Genomic DNA, 23,084 nt, shown 5'->3' on the forward strand with positions numbered 1-23,084 from the left:
GTCTGTGCCAGCTCCCCTGCATGAGCAGCATCAGCTCAAAAGACTTACTGTAAGTTTTATGGCCTTCTCCGGGGCGACTCCCAATAGCTGTGGCAACAGACCTAAAAAAAACCCCAAAGAGTAGAAGTATATTAAATATACTGGCATTAACTAAACACATCAACAGCTCTAAAGGCGGCATCACCGCCTGAAAACTGGGGCAATCTTTGCTGCAATTTTCTGCTATTACCTTTAATGAGAATACTCGAAATGGAATGTTAAAGTACTCATGTCTAAGAGCCACATCAGGCCCAAGTAAATTCCCTCACATTCTGGATCGTTTACACGTTGGGTAAATCAACAGTATTAGTGATACAGGAAATCTCATTATTCCACAAGTTTGCTCTTTTCCCCCCTACCTCTGAAATAAGTGGACTTTAGTGCGTAAGTTATTTTTTCTAACACTTTTCTCATCCTCCCACCCCTCAAATTCCTGCCGTGCAGCCATTCATTCATTTAACAACTATGGCTGAGTGACAAGCACAAGACAAACAAGGTTTTTGCTCAGGCCGGTGTCAGATGGAAGGAGAGGAGAGACCTTTCTGAAGAGGTGACAGACAAGTGGGGGAAGATGTACTGGGGGAAAGGGAACAGAGGGGGCAAAGAGCAGAGCAGAGCCAACCTGGTGTGCTCAAACGTGCAGGTGGACATCCGTGTGCCGCCGCGCATGAAGCAAGCCCAGGCAGAGGCATAGGTTGGGCAGCTGCTGTGGCCACATGGCAGTCCAGGATCCTGACCCTGGCAGTTTCTAAGCTGGATGAGAAGTAATTAGAGGGCTTCGATCACAAGGAGGGCAAGGTGATAGAGCGCTCATGCTGCTGTGTGAAAAACAGGACACGCTGATAGTGTATGTGCCTGTGCGTGTGTGTGTGTGTGTGCGGAGAAGAGACTGACAGAAAAACTGGCTTTGCTCTTGCTTGGTTTTTAGCATGAACACCTGGGTAGAGATAAATCCTGTGGAGAGTAACAGGTTTGGGGTGGAAAGTGAGTAGGTCTGTTTTGTACATGTTAGTCTGAGTGGGAATTACAAATCAGAGCACAAAGGGGGAGGTGTGGCTTTTGACAGGAAAGGGCCACTTCTAGGAAAGGCAGTTACAACTGGTGGAACTATATATCTGAACTAAAAAAATCATTCCCATTTGTTCTTTCTAAGAAAATGAAATCAAAGACATTTGGATTTTCTTGGAAACATGCATATAAGCAGAATATAGTGTTCCCAGTGTCATATTGCTGGTCCTTGAGAGGGCTTCACAGTGTTATCCTTTGTTATTAAGTACAATTTTCTAATTCACCTATATAAAAAGGTTCACTTACAGCCTCTTCTAAGAGACCAGCCCTGCCCTCACCATCTCCCTAAAGGAGCAGCCTGCGGCCAAAAGTCACTACCTTGAGGGCTCTACTACCAGTCTGCAGAAGTGTTTTTTCGAGTAGCATAGATTTCAAACATATTTGAGCTTATTGTAAAGACAGACAGCTAGCTAGATATGTAAAGATAGACAGGTCCACCTGACAGTCCTGAGCCTCCTCCTGACATCACAGCCTCTGGTGGGCAAGGCTCTGTCTGCCCTGTAGACAGGACCTGAACATCAATTTGCCAAGGTCCCCACCATGTCCTAATGCCAATATGGCAATGAGGACAAGTGCCAGTTGTCATTCACCATTTTTCTTGCTCTGTTGCTATCCTCACAGAAGAGAAATGCTTCTCTGTGTCTATACCTCTTTACTAAGGGGAAAATTAACTAGACTAAAGTAGCTTTGTTTTTCAGGAAAAATGGAAGCAAGCTCATTTCATTGTGAAACTTAACTATGCTGACGCTAATGAAAATTTTCTTTAAAAACAGCTAACACATTGTTCATTCTGTGTCAGCCACCATCTTAAGCACTTCACTAACTCAGTGAATCCTCATAACCACCCTGCAGAGAGGAAACTGAGGCATAAAGAGACTCATTTATTCGAAGTTATCCAGTTGATAAATGGTGAGACTGGGATTCAAGCCTAAACCCTCTTACTCAAGAATCTATACTTATTTAAAACATTCAGCTCTGTCCTATGCCTAATAGCAGCCATATTTTGAGCCTCCTTTGTCCCCAGGGCTGCAGCTGAGGGGACAAGGGGAAGATAACCTAAAAGACATGCAAGCCAATGAGGTCAGCAACCTGGGCCCTGTGACCTGGTGCCAAAAGTGGAGTGAGCTGGTCAGGATCCCTCTCCCAGGAACATGACAGTCCTTAGAAGTGATGAGCCAGTTAGCAGAGAGGCACAAGTGGAGATGTCATGTGGAGTGGGGAAAGCAGCCAGCTGATGTCGTGTATGTGCTAATGGCATGAGGAAGCAGAAACCACGAATAAGACAGGGAAGGGGGCTGGGAAAGAGTCGAGAACATAGAGCAATGGAATGATGACACCAGAGAGAGAACCCCTGGCCCAGGAAAAGCATGCACGTGGGAGAGCTGGCCTGGACCATCTTCAGGTGCCCTGGAAGCCCCAGGGGAGTTCTACCTTCCTTCTCTTGTGCGTGACTCTTACCCAACATTCTTCTAAGTTCCCGCTAGCCTGAGCACGGCTGTGCTCTTTTTAACTGAAATAAACCCATGCAGCAAAGATAATGTGAATACAGAACTATCTGGGCAAAGCAAGTGCTCCTATTCAAAGTAAGCATTCTCTCCTCCTAAACTACACTCACTTATTAATCTTTTACTTACACCATATAATTGATATAACATGAGAAAAAAGGCTTTGTTATTACTTTATGAAAGTACAACATTAATTTCTACTGGCAAAATGCAGGGATGAGCTGTATAAACTACATCTTAACACATACAATTTCCACTGTACTCTCTGCATTCAGGCCAAGTACTAAAATGTTTAGTTAAATATTTACTTACTAGATGTATTTTTCTCATCATTAAACTACAGACCAACACCATGAATGGGCTGAAAGCGCTATGATTTAAATTATGATCTCTTGTCTCTATAACCACCCTGTGACAGTCTTTCTAAATGACTAATAAAAAAACAGCTCGCAGAGTCAAATGACTACAGTGTTAGATGCAGTCACCACTCCAGCCAGCCTTTAGAGCTATCAAGATTTGTCTTTCTTGTGATAAGTTTAGTAATGCACGACGAACAGCAAAAAACAAAACAAAAGAAAAAATCCAGTACTTAAGATTAAATAAAGGACAGCAAATCCTTATTTGTCCAGCAAACACAGAATGCCTTCTGTATGCCTGGCACTGGAAGGAACTGGGATAAACAGAGTAAGATCTGTGCTGTCCCCTAGACAAACTCTCAGTTTAGCTGAAAAGGGAACCAAATGTGTCTCTGTGTGCCAGAAAGGGAACAAACTACCTAAAACCAGAGTGGTGAGGACCACAGCACAGGGACCTCCAACTACTATGGAAATGCAGCAGGAAGAACCAGTTATTCTGCCTGCAGCAGGGAGAAAGCGTCAAAGATCAAAGAAAGCAGCATAGAGGAGCTGCTTGATCTGAACCTTTAAGGATATAAAAAGAGGTTCACAAGAGAAAAGAGACATAAGCAGAATGGAGGACAAGGTGGTCCAGGCAGAGGGAACAGTACATGCAAAGTCACCAACATCTCAAGATTGTGGACATTCAGTGCTGGAGCAAGAACACGGAGACTGTGTTTAGGTCACAGACCTTGTAATAGTGATAATGACAACAGCCAGTGTAGCGGGGCAATTACTCAACACCCGGCACTGCCCTACATGCTTTATATGAATCAAGACATTTATCCACACAGCAGTAAGACAATACAATAATTCCGTGCAAGTTATTTTTATCCCCATCAACAGACGAAGAAAGTGAGGCAGACTTCAAAGAGTCCACCCAAGGCCCCTCAGTTCTTAGATGGGGGGTGGGCTTCCCACCAATCTGGCTCTACTAGGTGTTACTGCCTGGCACACTTTAGCTTGTCTCCCCGCTCACACAGGAAGCCGGGACCAGATTCTGTAGACACATGGGGTGGGCTTCTGAAGTAAAGAGTAAACCTCAAAAAGTAAAAAGTTCTAGAGGCAGGCAAAGGACAGACTAAGGGCAGAGACCAATGGCAGGGAGAGTAATTCAGTTAAAATAATGTAACTGGAGGCCCTGAGTTTCTCTATTAAATGAGAGTAACTTCAACTCAGTAAGAGTAACACAAAAGGATACATCCATTCCTAAGATCTGGTCCAGATGTTGGCACTCAGGGAGGTACTGGATAAAAATCATTCCTGCGGTGACCACCCTGGCTGAATAAGGGAACAAAGGTGGCCAGGGATTACAATCTGAGTGCCACTACAGATGTTGGCCTTGACACCATTAGTCCTGGGTAAATGCCCTCTGGGAGGGGTCATGATCTGGGGGACAATGAAAAGTCACAGAGGCGGGAATTTCAGTAACCCTCTTGGTTTCTAGACTTCAGGAGGAAGGCTAACGTGGCTCAGCAGTGCCTCGAATACATCTTGTTAAGGCACTTCAATGTGACCACACTGAAGTTTTAAGCACATATATGTTTGACATCTGGGTAACTCAGTAGAAAACAAGCTTCTAATACAAGATGTTTCTGTTGAATTCTGGAAATTTGTTTTAACCATTAGAAACAGAGAAGGGATGTGTGTGTTGTTTCTAACTTGTCAAACAGCAGTTGATTTTCCAACTGCCTCAAATGAAATTTATTAGTGTGGTTAGTTTTCTAATCTTCTCATTTTAGTTCAGCTCCATCAGCACATATGGCAATGCTTCCTTGGCAAACTTCACCAGCAGGCTGCTAATGTGAGAAAAGATTTACAGGGCACAATATTAATATAGTATTTTGTCTTCAAATTTCATGGGGTTGAGGTATAAATCACACTTCCCATTCTGACTGCGGCACCTTGTGTGACCCAGGGAGAACTGAGCTAGAGGTGCGGGCATTAAGCCGGCATCGAGAACCTCCCACTGACGCTGCCCACGGCATCCCAAAGGAGCTCCTATGAGCAATGTGCTGAATCAGAGGGTCACTATGCCACTCTTTACTTAACAACTTTTTAGAAGTGTAACTCTAGAATCTCAGAATTGGAAAGCACTATGAAAGAGACTCATTAATAATGCTGGCCAAAATGAAGCTATTTATTTCCTGTGGTTTGGGAGCAAAGTGAATGGCTTAGAGCCTGGGCTTTGGAGGTGAGACAGACCTGGGCTGGAATCCTAGGCCTACATCCCTTCCATGCTGAGTGATCTCGGGGACATTATTCTTTGAGCTATAGGCTCCTCACTGGTAAACTTATGATGCTATTTGTAACTTACTGGTTCATTATGATAATTATATGAATAAATGTATATAAGGAGCCAGACACAGTTCACAACCTATACAGTATATTCAAAAAATGTGATGCTTCTTTCTACCTAATCTGTTTAAGGCACATTCTTGGTTCTTCTTTTTTATAAGAGGAAATTCAGCCTGAATAATGTTCACAGTCCAGAATTAGGTAAGGAGCATAATGCTGTCCCCATAGCAACACACCCATCCTTAGAAGAGCTGTCCCCAAGCAGTGAGGGCACATCTGATCTCAGAGTGTCTGGTGGTCCCACTTTCAGCAAAGATAAGGAAGTATCACAGACATAACAACACATCTTCAACTATATTTTTAAGCTAAAATAAAATGTTTTCCATAACAACTTCTGATGATAAGTAACTTTTTACAATGTAATTTCTGCTGAGGTGGCAGAAGAGCCCAGTGATTAAGAGTGTAGAGTCAGAAGCCTGGCTGCTGACTCTGACTTCTGACTCTGTTATTTATTAGTTGGGTAACTGTGAGCAACTTACCAATGTCTTTGTAGCTTAGCTTCCACATCTGTTAAATGGGGATGAGCCCAGCACCATCTTCATGGGGTAGTTTTTTTTTTAAGGTGAAATAAGTTAATATACATAAAGCCCTCAGAACAGTGCCAAGCACACAGTAAGCACTACAGAAGTAGTTTTCTGTGTTTGTTTATCTTTATCTTCATCAACAGCACCATCATTATCACTGTCCTCCCTATCTTCCTTCAGGGAAGCTGGAATCTAGAGGCTTGTCCCACGTTGCTGACTATTCACAGACTAAGCAGTGGCACTTAAGAGTTGAATTCAGGTCCACTGCTACTAAAACTGGGGCCCTAGCCCTCTGATGCTCAGCTGTTCCCTGATCAAGCCAGTGGACTAACTGCTCCAACTTCCTTCTCTGTTCTAAAAAGGCATTTTTTCTTCTGGCCCAGACTGTTACCTGGACCCCGGCTCTCACTGGGCTAGCACATGGGCCCTTTCACACAACAACAGAAGGCTGGCTCTGTGGCGGGCACCCCCATCAGGCCTCCTCCCTCCCTCGCTCCAGGTCCTGAGTAGTAGGCTCTCTGATGCACTGAAGGCACTGGATGGCACAGCCAAGCTGCAGGTTCTGACTGGTGACCCAGTGAGAGTCAGGGCACACCCCAGGAACGCGGCGGGCCAGGGACCAGGCTGACGGTCCACGGGTCACTGTGACCACAGCATAGCTGTTGTCCCAAAAGATCACTCTGGACAAGACAAGCGGGAGCACAGATATTGAGGGGCCACAACAAGAAACAAACTCCATTCCTGACTCAGGTCAAACAAAACAAGTTCACGAGTGGCCAGCACACTCCTAACAAAGGCAGCATAGAGCATATAAAGGCATTCAGGGCAGACACAAACGGTAGAGTTTGGAGGTGAAATTAATGCATAAGATACCCCTATTCCCAGAGCTAAAGCCACATGAAACACTTTTCTGTGTTATCTAGTTTCAACCCGGGGGCAACCCTTCAGATGTTAAATTCTTACCCTCCTGACCTGACCACTGAGGCCACCACACTTGCCCCTGTCTTCCCAGAGAGCCTGCTTTGCTTTCAACAGCAGATTAACCTTCTTTCGGGAGCTATCAGCACTTTGTGCACCCTGCCCCACAGCTTTTATTCTTGCTCCTGTTTCCATGGCCTTCTCTCTTCACTTGTTCAAGCTGTCTTTCCTCCCCCCTACCCCACCGCCTCCTCCCACTTGTCTGTGCGCTGCTGACTTCATATTGCCCTCGGGCATGAGGGAGTACCCCGCTCTCTGCTGCCCTGCCCACTTCCAGGGCCTCAGCACAGTCCAGTTCTGCAAGCTCTCTGGGCACAAACCCCAAGGTGGCAGGACAGTGGAGCTGGGGAAATGGCATGGGGTGCGGAACACAATGGCAGATATTACGATTTAAATGATCGGTTATCCGAGTTAAACACTTACTTAAAATGCCAAGAAGCATCTATTATTTTAGCTATGCCTCAGGGTGCCCTTGGGAAATTAATTAAAGTGTAAACCCAGTGATACTGTGGTCTAGAAAAAATTTAGTTCCTTTGACTCCTCCTCTATTTGGGGGCTGGCTTTCTAGAAGTGCAGGTCATTAGGAAGAAGAAAACCTTCAGTTCTTCCACTCTAGTGTATGGCAACTTTCCTGGTTATCTTTTCTTCTATTTAATCTATTTTCTTGCTGCTTATGTTAAATCTATTTCCCTTGTTTCACACTCAGCAAGAGCAGTGGCTGGTTATAAATTATTCTTCTTGACCTAATTCATTCAGGAATCTTCTCTTCTCCAGGCTACTCTAGTCCCATCTTTCGCCATCCATCCCAGTTTAATAAGCTCATCACCACTGTCATAGGAATCTTTCAAGCCTCTGGCAACACTTCCACCCACCTCAGTTCATGTTTGTGTTACTTAGTCTCCTGTTTTAATGCCCAGGCATAATACAGTTGGCTCACTGTGAATTTCTGGAGATCTGATTACCCAGCTCATAAAATGCCAAGTCATGTGTTCATTTTGATTTGGTTTCTTATAACCAAATACCTGCCTTCTGATCTTTTCACAACTTAATACCTTAAATGAAAATATGCAGAAATTGACCAGGAAAATAACACTCAACCCAAACCATTATGGTGGACATGGATGCAAACCCATGACTTAGTACAGTTCACAGATTCACTGCGGTTTGTTGCAAGATGGATGCGTTTAAGTTATGCAAAACAGAGCTGTAAAAACTCCACTCATTTCATGGTGGTGATAGAGTTTTAAAATTTGTGTTTATCCACAAGACTTATGCAAGAAGGAATCTTCCAAAAGTGGATGCACACTGTTTGGATACTTCCTTCTACAGAACCATTAACCACAGGAGGTGAACTAGCTTAAACTAGCTGTCTGACAAAGTTTTCTTCCAGAATGCAAATGTATCAATAACTTCCTGAGATATATCATCACGATATCCTCTAGATGTCACCTTGAGAACATTCCAGGATGGAAGATGAGTGTGTACCACACAGACAACTTGAAATAGATACACTGCAATTTTGCAAGCCTGGATCAAAGGGGCTGATTGAAAAAAAAAAAAAATTGTGGTCAATTACCTCAAAAATTAAGCAGTGCTCCAAATTAAGTTTAATTCATAAAACGATTTTTTTTTTCTTTCTGGCAGATTTTCTTTATGGCTTCTCCCACCAACAGAAACCAAAGAGAAATCCTTCCTTCAAGAAGTGTTTCTCATGGATCCTGATTTCTCTTGAATCCATCTTTCTCCCAAAGGTCTTCCCCAAAACATTTTCCTGTTTCTAAGGCTGCTCATCTCTCTAGCTGAAGCATCTGAGGGAGGAGAGTGTAGCAAAGTTTTAAGGCAGATATTAGTTATTCCTGGAACATTAAGAGCATTTAATTGTGGATGATTACCCAATCAATTGTTTCTTAATATGCCAAGTCTACAGCAGGCCAATAACTGACTCATCTGGCCACACGGTTCATCCAAACTAAATGAGCTGTCAGGTAATTCATTAAGGATTTTAAACACCTGAGTGCATTAAATCAATCTGCAGACTGGGAAGGAAATTAAGGAAGTCTTTTACAAGTGACTTCAGGGAGATCTGCATTATCTAGGGTGTTATTTCTATTAATATAGACAGACTTAGCCTGGGGTCTGATTTTTTAAAAAAATTACAGAAAAGCCGAGGAAAATCCATCATTTCCTTGTAAAAATAATAGTATGTATCATAGAGAAGGTTTGCAGAGTCAGTCTCAGGATATCTAAGGGAATCTTTTCTGACAACTAAAACTTACCCTCAAAAACATGAGACTCCCAGAAACAAAGAAACAGGTAACTGGAGAGACATGGAGAGTGAGACCGAACCATGCCACAAAGCTAAAATGACTGGTGCCTCTCCTGAAGGACAGACCTCGAGTCCTACAGAAGATCGTTAGCAATCCCCACACTGCGTTAGCCTCCTTTGGGTAGGGGGCAGTGCCTCAGAGGTGCTCCCTGATTATGACTTGCTAACTACCTGGACTGTGTGTAGAGGCTGGCAATGGCCAGAGAAAGGAAAAAGAAAAACAACTTATGAGGGAGTGCTGAAAGAATTCTTTAAAAATAGCCTTCCTCTAGTAGTTCCATGAGGACTACTTCCAAATACAAAAGCAACTTCCTTTTAGAGATCTGTATAACCTGTTATAAGAAGAAAAAAAAGAGAGGAAAAGAGATGCTTATTAATTTTCTAGTAAGGATACATGCTGCAAGCACCTTCTTTTGGGGCCAGCTGCCAACTTTTTTCCGAAATATACATAAAAATAATTTTAAAATAGAGGAGAGACCTTACTTATGCAACATTCCCAAATTATACTATTCAGAAAATATTAGCAATTATATATATCATCATGCAGAAAAATTACATGTTAAGCAAAATTCCATAATATGAAAAAATATGCTCAATATTTCAAAACATGTTTATAAATTAGATATGTAATCTGACACCTTCTTAAATATTGCTAGATGAAGTGTTAACAGCAGTGATTCTAAATTCTCAGAATTGAAATTTAACAGTTTTCCCTAGAATAATACATTTAATGAGAAATTTATAGTCAAAGAATCACACATAGGATGTTTATATCTTTGTACAGAAAAGTTAGAATACTGATTCTCAGAAATACTTCACGTCTTCTTTGTTTCTATCATAATTTTTTGCTAGTAATGATGGTTTCCATTTTCATCTGCTCTCTCATGCCCAAACTGCATTTACAAATATGCAGTTACATACAACTATTAATTAATGATTATGTGCAAGGCACTAGAGGGACTTGGTCCCCAACTAATCAAGAATAGGAATAAGCATTTATGAAGCCAGACTGTCAATCTTATTTTTGAACCTGAAATGACAATCATTTCCTTGCTTCCAAGATCCAAATTACAAAATGGTACTAAACAAACTTTTACACTAAATCTTTCATTTTAAAATCACTGACTAAAAAAAGATAAATCTAAGAGAAATGAACAAAGGTGACACCCAGAACCAATCTTCTGTTCATATGTACTTATAACCCCTCAGGGTTCAGGCAGCCACAACAGCTAGATAGACGGCTGTTCCTAAAGCAGGGCAACGGGGAGGAGATGCCTTTTGGTGTTCAAAGTGAGCCTCCATCTCTAACAGGCTGGCTTCCCCCCCTTCCCTGAAGAGTGAAAACCAGTCCCTCCCACCCCACAGATGCAGTAACTGCACCAGCCCGAGGGTTGGGGGATGGCCTGTACCAGCTCCGCATCGGGTACTCAGGTCCGCCCTCAGTGGTTCTGTCCGTGGGGGCAAAAGGACAGGTCAAGGAAGGAAATCAGATGCAACCAAGCCTTGAGACCTGCCAGGTTTGTCAAAGAGGAAAGAGAAGGGATAAAAATGAAAACAAACCAGGTCAATGCAAGGACATTCAAGACATTCACCAGGACAAAAAGTATTTTGCCCAATTCTAAAGGCACTCCTGGCACTGAATCCAACACCAAAGGAAGCACATGAAAGTAGTTTGTGAAGCAAAGTTCAAATGTCTTTCTGACTTGAGGCTCAAAGCTTTCCCCACAGAAAACAACCCATGTGAACAGGTAAGTGCCTACCTTTGCCTGAATCACTGCAAAGCAGGAACTGTGACATTAACCTTGTACTAGTTGGGAGACATTTCATTTGCGAGGTTTGTTGTCACCAGGAGGGAAAAGTACTTCAAATGGAAAGCAGTGACCCTATAAGGGTCATCATCAATCACCTGGGGTCAAAGACCTTCCCAATTTAAGAAGAGGCAGGAGGTGAGGGAAAGAGGGCAGAGAAAAGATCAAAAGGCCTTTGATGGGGGTTATCTACCTACACAACAGAACCTGCAAAATGGAACTTCTCTGGAGTTTGAAACCTCCTAGTTTCCAAGGTGAGAGACTTCAAGAGGGGTCTTTTTTTTTTAACTTGGGTGCTTAAGATGAAGACCGGAGTCAGCAGATGGCAGAAGAGGCCTAGAGGCACAGGTTTACATGGCTGCCAGTTCCAAGGTCTATCTCTGCAGATCACTAAATATTATTTTCTTCTTCTAGAGCAAATACTGGTAGGGAAAGGGAGGGGAGACCCTGCCAGCTCTGCAGGTGCCAAATGGCAAAGTGGCTCAGCTTCAACTGCCTTGCAATACTGTAGCTGATGCAAGTACACTCACTTCTTTTCTCTTTGTAGAAGGCAATCAAACAGCGAGGTTGGGAAGTAAAATCATGCCCCTTTAGGCCACTGCCAGTTGAAAAGCAGTCAGGCTCTGTGGGATCCTTGCTATTAGTGAGGACATACTTTTTGCTACTGTTCTCATTGTTTTAATGAACCTGAGATGATTAAAGGAACAGCTGGATACAGAAGGACAACCAGGCTAGAATGCTGTGTGAACAACTCCACTGTGTAGAGTCAGAAGAAGGGAAGGGACAACCTTAACTCAGAAAGAGACAGTAAAGGAGAGCTCCACCAAAAGCCTTGTTTACCCACTTGAGAAACTTTTTTGTGGCACATTCAAGGAGAATCGTCCATGCAAACTAGGCTCTGTCCTATCTCCAGGATGCCTTTCCCTATTAGCTAGTGAGTGGAGTTATTTCAAGAACACAAACAATATAAGCTTTTTAAAAATTCACTGAAGATGTTTATAAAAGTAATTATTTTGAGAAACAAAACATATTGCAGAGCAATATAAATGGCGTTCAGATTACGGGCTGTTTTGATTAGCCATGCCCTGGATGCCTCCAGCCTACTCCCACTAGCATGGATAATTGAGAATCTGTTGTATTTCCATTTTAACACAGTCTCTCTAATGTATTTCAGGCATTCAGATGGAAAATCAAGTCCTTGAATATCATTTCACCTTACATGAATTTAGCACATGGCACTAACCTCTATATAGTCCAAAGAAGCCTTCATAGCGCAGCACTTTCTTAAAACAGTCAAAGCTGTTTTTATACATAAGTTCTCCCACAAAAGAGCCAGTTGATCGTTGGTTCTGCATTCGAGTTTTTACAAGATCAATAGGATACACTGCAGTGGCTCCAACAGCTAAAACCAAATAATACCAGTAGTTCAGATGGGATTAAGGTCAGTTAGAGGAAATGGTTAAAGTCAAAGAGAAGACTGATAAAGTCAAGGAAACACATTAAGCACATACGGATTTTTAAAACTGTTTTAACTTTCTATACTTTTAATAAACAACTATGAATTTTCATTCAAGTGTCTCCTAATAAAAGGATGTCACAGGTATTTCAAAATAAAGAAGCACATCACCACAGCCTAACCTCATTATCAACCTGTCTTTGGAGTGCCTATTTGCAAGTAAGAGAAAAAAGCTACTTCTAAGTCCGTGATCACATGCAGGTATGGGGAAGCGATTCCCTTTGCTCTTACCACACTTCATAGGTACAAACTGATAAACAGCTTGGGGATAGACAAGAGAAGACTTTTTTCCTTCAATATTTCAAGTTGGAAAATCAGAGAAAAAAAAGGAAACCGAAAAATTTGCACCCATCAATGACTAACCTCCAGCAATAGAACCCAAACCAAACCTATAGGCTGACTCTGCAACTTGTAGGAGAATTGATCGCGATGAGTTGACGGAGGCCTTCTTCTTTGTGTGCACAGGAATTGAAAAGTGGGAAGACAGAAGAAAGGAGAAGAGAACAAAAACGAGCATGTGTTAATTTTTTTTTAAACCGAGTTGTAAATTCACGCTACGACTAAAATGTCACAGAGGAAGGTGGGATTAGGTTCTGTAAGTCCTTATTAATGAAAAGTTATTATTACTGCTAATATTTAAAATCAAATTTGAACATAATGAAAGCCATTATGTACCCTCCAAAAAGGTTACAAACCTATTTTCAAAGATTTAACTCTCACTAGTGACCAAAGAGAACAAATTTAAAAGCACTCATGTAACATCATTCTTCATCAATTCAATTGGTAGGTTTGGAATTTTTTGTTGTTGTTGCTGTGGTTTTTCATAGCAATATACAGCCTAGCAAGAGCTGATAAAAAGAGGGCTTCTCAAACCTACCATTTAAGTATAAAATGAAAGGAAACTTGGTTTATACACCCAAACTCTTAAAATGTATACAACCTATGACCCTGTAATTCTACTTATAAAAAGTTAGGCAAAAAAAATAACTATGTAGGTAAACAGGGATCAAGCTACAAGAATGTTAAAAAGCAGTAGTTTTAAGAATAGAAACTCCTGAGAACAACCTAAATGCCCAATATAAGGAGGACTAGTTAAAAATAATGCCATAGCCTTAAAACAGAATCATATGTCATTAAAAATGATACTGTAAAAGAATATTTGATGTTACTAAAAATGTTTGTAAGGTATTATAAAGTGAAAACAGGTTAAAGTGAATATGGTGGGTAGACAGGTATTCATGACATGATTATCTTTACCTTTTTAAAAAATGTTTGAAATATTTCATGATAATCTTTTAAAAACTAAAAAGACTATTAAAGACTATTAAAGATAATCTTTTAAAAACTATTTTATAAAAATAATTTGTGGCTATGTATATGCTTATAACAGTAATACTAATTTTTTGGCTATCTTACCCCCACAAATACTCAAAATGTTTACAATGCTACAGCTAGGTGGCTGTATTACAAGTGATTTTTACTTTTTCTTTTTTTGTCTGTCTTTTCTAAATTTATACTTTAGAGGCCAGTTGCTGTTTACTGTTGTTCCTTTGACCTGTTATCCTTACAGTGTTTCTGATGCCAAAACATTTCAGAGTATTGCATTTCTTTCTCTATATAAATAAAATAGTAATTGTATGTCACACAGAGTTGTCATATGAAGGTGGCATATAATTAGTGCTTAATAAATACCTGTTGAATGAATAAATACATTCAATAAGATCTGTTTCTTCAAAAGCCATAATTAAAATCTGTTAACAATGAGGATAATTACCAATTCCAGCTATCAACCCACTGAATTTTAGTTGCTGTCAATGTACCACAATTTCAATACAATGAGATTATTTGGAATCTCCTTCAAAGTCATTTAACTGAAAATAGCTTTACATAGAAATATGCATCTGTAAGAATGTGAAACATTTCTTCTGCATATTCCATAGGTGTTTCCAACTCCATCCCTGTACAGGTGGAAATCAATAGTGACTTCATTTTGACAGATGTATCCATATGAAAAGACACTTTTATTTACATGGGTCTAAATATGCTACACTTAGGAAGGTGCTGGCATCAAAATAACAAGTGAAAATACTTTGAAAATAATGGAGGTGGGAGGAGATCTACCACTACCACTAATTCTTCACCTAGAAGACAAAATACACAAAACCCCAGACTGTTAATTAATCTTTCTGAAGACAGAAGGCAGCATGCTTGTAAAAGAGACAAGAAAGGTCCCTACTGTACTCTGGTAGAGGATAAATGTTACCACTGAGTCTACCAGGTGAATGACCTCCATTGCTTGAGTCTGTCAATGTTGTCAGGCCCACCGGGGTGTACAAAGTAAAGAATATTCCAGGCAAGGCCATTCTGAATTCCTCTGAACCTCTAAGCAGCAGCCAGTTGTTTCCTGCTGTAAATCTCATCAATGTTGTCTAACCCGCTCACGGCCAGTATCAACAGGCACCCACTGTAAACAACCCCAAGTGGCAGAGGGCACAGAGAAAAACTGTGGGATACCACTGCCAGCTGGAGAACAGGAAGAACCTAAAACAACCTCTCTGTTTTTCGCTTTTTCTTAATCCCCAAATTTCGACAACAGCAAGTCACATAGAGACGAAAAGATAACAGTCTGGTAAGTGGGGTTTACAAATCAAAGGAAGGGGAGAGCAATGTTGCTTCCACCTCTACATGTGATTACACATTTCTCTCCCCAGACTCAGGGAAACCGGCTTCCCCTTTTAACAACGCCCAGCTGGCCTCCCAGAGGTGCCTAGTTAGGATTTACTGAGCACACACCCACAACTTTGAGTTACATGCCGCACACAGACTTGCCACTGCATTTGGGTGGGAAAGAGCTGTAGGGAGGGGGTCCTGGCGCGGGGCCTGCCAGTCCTAAAAATGTAGCCCGCATCAACCCATTGTGGTCAAACTGGCGTCTCTGCACAGACCCAGAGTTTCAAACCAAAAATTGTTAAGTCTCCTAGGACTCAGAGAGGGCTTTGCCTTACAAGATGTATTTTTCTAAAACGTTGCCTGTCTGTGAGTGGATGTAAGCACAACACATGCCATGAAGGCTTTTATTCTCTAACTCTGATCTACAGAAAGCCGAGCAAGGGTTAAACGGGGAGGTCCCATGTCTTAAGTTTCTGACTCCCACAACTTCAAGAGATTGGTTTCTGTTAACCATAAAATAAAATTTAGCATTCCTCAAATTGTTTCCACATAACTTACGAATCCGTTCACAGAGAAAATAGGTCTAAAAGCCTTCAAACTATTACTCCAGACTAAACAAAATTATCTCATTTTGATATTCAGAAAAACGGAAGGCATGGCAGTTAGACAATGCACTGACAAAGGCCCTCTCTTTGGAGCAAGGATGGCTTTCATTTAGCGATGCGCCACTTCGTTGGGACAGCAACACCAAAACAGCACCCCTGACCCACATCTCTCAACGCGAGAATTTGTAAAGAAGAAAATATATGCCTATGTGGGGAGAGTTATGCTTCCAGTGCAGTTAGGAAATCACCCCATCTTTGGAAGAAACAAGCAATTGCCAACTATATATATGCTAATCAGAACATCTCTAAATAATTTCTCTTTACAGCCTTTTGAAATTGTCTGGATTTCTGGTGCAAAATGGAAAGATGGTAGGTCAGATGCCAGTGCCAAAAAGGCACTTTGCAAGGGGCACAAGTCTGGGGTGCCCTACATGGGGAAGCACATTTGCTCTTTTTGCCCACCTGTCTCTGGGCCTCAGCCAAGTTGAAGGGCAGAATGCCCTCTTCCAGAGGAGCTATTCGTTCAATGTCTGCTAAGGTCATACGTCTGGGAGGAAAAGAAAAAACAAACACAAGCAGCGACAAGATAAAAATTTATTAAGATTTACACTATGTAATTTTAAAATGTTCCCCTTTTTGTTTCCTGTATTTCAGAGTCCTCTTTAATTTGGCTTCTTTTTCTCCTGGTTTGCTGCCCTCCTCCTACCCCCACCTCCTAACCTCCTTTTATTAAGCTAATTAAAAAAAAAAAGAGGCCAACTTACCCCCGTGGCTCATATAAATCTGCTAACTGAAACAAGATGTCAACTTCCATGGGTGTAACCTGACCGAATTTCTGAGCTGCCAGAACAAACTCTTCTGTATGGAAAAAAGAGTTAAAAGGGAAAGATTCAAGAAGAAATAGCCACTAAATGCAGCATTAACTCAAGGCATTGGAATGAGTGAACATCACAAAACCTTACTATCAGTTGTAGAATTCAAGTCAATCCAAATAGGGTAATAATTTTTGCTGTTCTTCATAGTGTGCATGAGAGTGCCTCTAACATTGATTTTAAAAGCTTGCTTTCATCTGAAGCCTTTGAATAAATGACACAGGCTATTTCTCAAATTGCAGGTCAGAGAAAACAAGGAAGTAGATATGAAACTTCATAGGCACAGGTCCCAAGAGATTATATTACTGACACTGTGGAATTCTTAAGGGAATTCTCTGTTTTAAAAAGAAATCCCATTAAAATGCTGATATCTTGCTCAGAGATTGTAGATCAGCTTACACTGTCACCAGTGTAAGTTTATGGAATTCCTCATACACTTCTGAAGGCCACTTTGGAGACTGCCAATGTAGCTCAGGTTCTAGCAAGATTTGAAAACCTTTAAGAAATTTCATGTGGTTCTCTCATTCTGTCATTCAAAGACTGTCTTTGGTTTATTTAAACACTTGCGGAAGATTGTTTGCTTTTTTCTGTCTGATCAAAGGATGAAGGACACACCATATGGTTAATACGTGGCAATGTAGTACAAAAATCTCTAACATAAACTCTTGGTTGCCTTCATACACCAAGATACTTGCAGGCAAGACCTCCGATTTAGTCTCACTCACCCTTAGTCACCTCTACGTCTTTCCTGCTGCCAGCCAGAGTGCCGTAGATCTTTCTAATGAGTTCCATGTTGTTCAAGAGCGAATTAAATCCATTAAAATAGGAGAAACTAACTTGATGGGACGTGGTACCTCCAGCAGCCTCACATAAGTTGAAAATAAAAGATAGGAGAAGAAAAATAAACAAAGTATTGATAGAATGAAGAGGACTCAGAAGTACGTTTGTCAAGGGCTAGTTTGGCATATAATCAAGAATACATGTATAAGAAGTGGCTGTATTTTTCTTCCACATTTAAAAAAAAAAAAACCATAAATGATTTTTAGAAGTAACTGCAACTAATCATGACCAGAACTTGTACTCTGCTCACAAAAGTCCTAGAACACTAAATAAATACATGTGTAGGATTGTAACAACAGGGCCAGTAGTAATTTATAGAGTTCAAATTTCAATTGGAAATGTTTTATAATTTTATTTCATCTAATGAGCAATCCTTAAGGCTTAGACATGCAAAAGTATATTATAAAATTATATGTATACACAAATACCTACACATGTATGTGCTTACACATGCAAAACTCTATTTTACCAACACAAACTATGAAAAGGGGTCAATCTAACATTAATATCATGATTTGTTATGTTACTTCTAATTAGCAATAAATAATCATTTAAGTACAGACTTTACTTGATGGGGTTTCCAGCAAACAACTATAGTATAGTAAAATTATGAAATGTCATATGCTTTCATGGTCAGAATTCTGATAATCAGAACTTGTAAGAAACCGTATTTCTTCACAGGGACAAGGAAAGCAGACAGCATGTCCATTATGAATGAGACTTCAGTTCGGGTTTCAAATTCTATCCTTTCCTAACAAGGCAAAATATTTTTATTAGGAAGGCACTTCTTTATAAGGAAACAACCACATAAATCTTCACTTAGTAATCATTTAAAATAGCTGCCATGAGAGGTTAGAATGAAGCGGGGATGGGGAGGACCAAGAAAAGGAGCTAGATTAACGCAGTGCCAGGGTGGAAAAGGTCTGTCAGAATGTCATGTCTCTGAAAAGAGGCACCAGGCAAAAAAAAGGAAAAGGGAAAAATGACAATTTTTCCTGCCTATAGAATGGGAAACCCAGAGGATGGCAAAAATACTCCAGAAATCTTCTCCCTGGGATTAACAAAAGTAGTTACCACTGTGTTAAGGATTTTCAAACAAGTGTTCACCAGAATTATGTAGGAAGCTTTAGATACTGGATTCTAGGACCTCACCATCAGTAGATGGTGAATCGAAGGCATGGAGGAGACCTTAGAATCTGTATTTTTAATAATTATCCCTGGTGATTCTTACGCTCCATGACCAAAGCTTGGGAAGCACCACCATAGAATGTTCTGGGACACCCTCAGGTCCATGAGGTAAGGAGACAGACTGGACACCCTCTAGAACAGAAGCTCCACAGCCCTGGACAGCAGGGCTTTGCCCACCATGTTTGCCACTGGCAACTCAACACACGTTCAGTGAGTGATCTGCTGGCTACTCAAAAATACTATCCGTGTGCACTATTTTTAAAAATCTTTTTTGCTTTGGAGAGTAGATAAAAGCAAAGATCAGCACTTGACATACCTCAAAATATGAAGCAAAATTACATGGGATCATAAATTTTGTGTTTCTTTTTTCATAAAACCAGTCAATACATTTCTTTAAGATAGTCTATATTACCCAGAAAACATTAACCTACTCACTAAAATTAGCAAAAACACACTGCATGTGTGATATACATGATCACATTGAGAAAATGTTAATGTGTTAACATAAAAAACTCTACATAATTTGTAAGAATTTTCTTATAACCCCTTAGTTACTGAGCTCATGCCAGGTAAAATAAACTGCTTCACTAGGGCAAGTTACAACTTACAGCTACTAGACATTCTTCTACAAAAGGTGTTAAGACGTGGGGGCGGATGGTGACCATGATGTGTCGGAAGTCAACGGCTGTGACTTTTCCCGTCCTGGCACTGTCCCTTTGCACAAAGGCTTGCTTCGCGTGCTCCAACTGTATTTCCTACAAATAAAGAAAGTGAAATAGTTAATGCATGATTCTCAGTTACTACCAATTACTGCTCAATTTCAAATCAGGGTAAATAAATAAAGGTTATATTGATTTAATAAGCCCCACCTGCTTGTCAAATAGCACCCCCCACACCCATCCCAAGCTATTATCTCCTTCCAAAGAGAGAACTTTGATCAGACCAGCAAACATGTCTTAAGAAAGTACATCACACCTTAAATCTCCTACCCCCAAAGAAGAAATCAACCCTGTGCTCTGCTAGAGTCCAAGGATAAAGAAAATAAAAACTGGAATAGGGTTTGGTAGGCTCAAAGATCTGGCCAAACCCAGCTTAGGTGATGCAGGTGATCAAAAGAAAAACACCTACAGGGACATTAACCTCTTTTCAAAGAAGAGAAAAATTCTTAATGATAACCTGGTACATAAACATGTGATGTAACAACAGATTGACAAGGGCGGTTCCCCTCTGGAACACGGTCTTCCTCTGACACTACTGGTATTTTGGGCAGGTAAGCCTTTCTTGTGGGGTCTGTCCTGCACATCTCGACCCTCCCTCTTCCCACTAGACACCAGTAGTCTCTTCCCCTCAAGACCCTGAAAATCAAAAGTGTCTCCAGAGTGGGCCAATGAATGAACCAACTAAGGACCACTGCTTTAGAATTAGGGATCAGATGGTATGTGGGTCAGAGCTGGCAAAACCACTGGAGAGATGTTTTAGTTCATATGATTTAAAGATAGGAAGCCTAATCTTAGATTTCCATTGCTATCCCTAGAGGATAGGTGTATATACAAATTAAAACAGAGCTTTCCATTGAAACCTATGATGTGCCAGGTAGGAGAAGCATCTCTTCCGCAGAGAGCTCTGTATTGTCTTCCTCACTACACTCTGCCCCTTTCCCAAAAGGACCCTCAAAGTGAGATCTAATGTCTGTGGAATTAAAAAGCAGCAATGATGCAGCTCTCAAGGACTTCAAATTACTTAAATGAAAAGAAGTTTTATTAGATAATATTGAAGAATTCTTTTTAACTTTGGAGATAAAATGACCTGTAGGGGTGTAAAAATGAATTGCCCTTATGAAGTAGTGCAAACTAGAGTATGGGGAAAATGACAGAAGTCTGAGAGTCTTTAAAGTACTCTATCTCCTTTCTCCTCCCCAAGGAGGCGGGGAGATGAAAGTTGATAAAATATTCATAATTGAAGTTGGATAATGGGGTCATGTTTCGGTGGGTCATTTTTTGCAGTTTGAAAGTGTCTAAAATAAAAAATGTAATAAGACAGTACAACACTAAGAATCAGAATTCTTACACCTATTCCAAAGCCTCTTCTGAGGCTTTCTGCCAGTCTTAGGACATCTGCCAGTTTTGATCTAGCCTGTCTCTGCTGGAAACCTCTTCTGGACCACTTCCTTAGTGCCACTTCCAGCCACCCCTTAAATGGGAGGCATCTGTCAGCCCTCTGTCCTCAAAGTCTTCTCACTCTACTCTCCTACTCAAAGCCCTTCTCTCAAGGGCTCAAAGATTTCTTGTAAGGCTTGACTCCCAGATCTGGGACCAGAATTTCTGACTGTTTATAGAGAATATTATCCATGTGGAAAACTTGTAAAGGCCAAAAGAATCACTGAACCCAAGACCCTACAAGGAGCCTTGTTTCCAGCCTCCCCAATGCCTGGCCCTGCCAGACTTTCTGGCATCTAGGCCTTTGTCCACACCCTTCCCTTCACCTAATGTAGACTGATGCCTCTTTTTCTAGCTCCTGATATCCTACTAATTTCTCCAGGCTTGGCTCAAATGCCAGCAGTCAGGTAAATATAACTAGGCCTTCTAATCGAAAAGAACTGATCTGATCATGTGGCCTCCTGCTTGACCCTCAATTGTAAGACTTGCTTTATTCCACCTTACACTGTGATCAGTTGTTTATACTGCTGTCCTTCTTCCTACCTTCCCAGGGAAAAGGGAACCTGTTCATCCCGCTTATGATGCAGACAGATGCTTTAGGTATATAGCTGGTACTCAGTACAGGCAGATAATCATCAGCGATGGCTACTCTGTAAAACCGATTAAATAAAAAAATCACAATCTAGTGAACAAAAGAGGTTCTCTGTACAAGTGCCTGCAACTGAAGACAGAGGAAGGACCCAACTGTTAAACAGCCTATGATGAGAAATGGCCACAGTATGTAATCAACTGAACATAAATGAACACAGTCTCCTTTAAACTGCCAGACCCACTAACTCTATCATAAGCCAAGGTTACTTGCAACAACAGAAGGTGCGTCCAGTTATTTACCATTCCCCCAGTTTAAAAATCAAGTAGAATCTTTGGGATCCTCAGTCCATTACACCAAAAATGGCACCACTTTCCTTGGCCACCCCATCTCCTCAGAACACTAAGTCCAAAGGGTTCAGAATGCCAAATTGGGAAACAGAAACCAAAGTGGGGTCAGATGCTTGCACCGCAGGGCAGAGGGCACCTTTGTGAGGCCGGAGTCACTATGCATTTCTGGGCCTACACTTTCACAATTAAATCTCTACCAGCAGGGATCCCTTGATCATGGAAGAAGAAAGCACTTTTAACCCTAATGGTGAACAACTTGAGAATACATTTCCAATAGCTCTCAAAAATCAGGGACATTACAAATTCCATGAAAAACAAGAATGAGATCTACAGTAAGTTCTCTCAGTAGTAGGATATCAGGAAACATTTAGTTAAGTGTATCCCTAAACTTAGAAGTAGCTTATTAAAGATGTAAATCACCTTCTGAAGAACATCTGTTTATGTCATGACTCTTTCGTCTTTTGAGTGAAGAAATGGAACTATTACCTCAACCAACACAACCATGATAAAAGCATTTAGTGAGCACATAGTATGTACCAGACATGGTTCTAAAGCACTTTGTAATAATAAACTCATTTAATGCTCACAGCAATGCTATGAGGTAGGTACTATTATGAACCTCATTGTAGCAGTTGAAGAAGATAAGGTCTCACTGAAAGGAAGTAGCAAAATTGGAATTCAGACCCCGGTACTGCCGCCCCATCAACAATGTTCCCAACATTTTCTTATATTACACGGGAAGCCTGGATAATGCTACTGTCAGGAATTTGATTATAAAATATATTTGACATTCAGGAATCTCATCAGTTATGAGAAGATAAAAATTCAATTTGCTTTTAAATTACTCTTAATGTACTAGATTTTTCTGTTGCCTATTTTCATGAGAAAGCAATAAAATTCCCAAAACTTTCATTAAGTCAAAAATCTTCTGTGCATTCAGAGTGCCGTGACTGTTCGCCCAACTAGAGCTGAGACTGTGGAGAAGACCCAAATCTAAAGGACCTCCTGGCCTTGCTCACCGCTTACCCCTTCCTCACAACCTCAAGTCTGAGGAGAACGACAGATAAGGAGGCCCGTGGGAGCTGACACACAGGTACTGTGTAAGTACTCAATGCAGGAATGAATGGCCTTTGAAATAAACATCCAGGCTAGCTACTCATGGCAGAGTGACTTAGAATAAATCTCTCCGCTGGCACCTCAAAAGCTATCTAAGGAAAACCTAACATGTACTTAGGACTACCAAGACCCTGCTGGTTGATAGACCCGAACCCAGAGGGATAATAAAAACGGAACCAGG

At 41.0% G+C, this 23,084-nt stretch overlaps 1 protein-coding gene across 6 annotated transcripts in view; it reads right to left on the reverse strand.

Moving 5' to 3' along the window:
• The window catches only part of SLC25A13 (solute carrier family 25 member 13), a 187,147-nt gene that overhangs the window by 52,917 nt on the left and 111,146 nt on the right, over positions 1 to 23,084 (reverse strand). For 5 of the 6 annotated variants that reach the window (XM_057504541.1, XM_036894452.2, XM_036894454.2 and 2 more), the window contains 7 exons: positions 19,301 to 19,447; positions 17,390 to 17,528; positions 16,557 to 16,650; positions 16,255 to 16,339; positions 12,881 to 12,968; positions 12,245 to 12,403; positions 49 to 101 (listed from right to left, as the gene is read on the reverse strand). In XM_057504541.1, the coding sequence (XP_057360524.1) occupies positions 49 to 101; positions 12,245 to 12,403; positions 12,881 to 12,968; positions 16,255 to 16,339; positions 16,557 to 16,650; positions 17,390 to 17,528; positions 19,301 to 19,447 (765 nt within the window). The remainder of the gene's footprint in view (positions 1 to 48; positions 102 to 12,244; positions 12,404 to 12,880; positions 12,969 to 16,254; positions 16,340 to 16,556; positions 16,651 to 17,389; positions 17,529 to 19,300; positions 19,448 to 23,084) is intronic. The other variant, XM_036894453.2, reaches the window with a different exon arrangement.

The sequence above is a fragment of the Manis pentadactyla genome, chromosome 7 (assembly GCF_030020395.1).
Source record: "Manis pentadactyla isolate mManPen7 chromosome 7, mManPen7.hap1, whole genome shotgun sequence".
In the NCBI taxonomy this organism is placed as follows: domain Eukaryota; kingdom Metazoa; phylum Chordata; class Mammalia; order Pholidota; family Manidae; genus Manis; species Manis pentadactyla.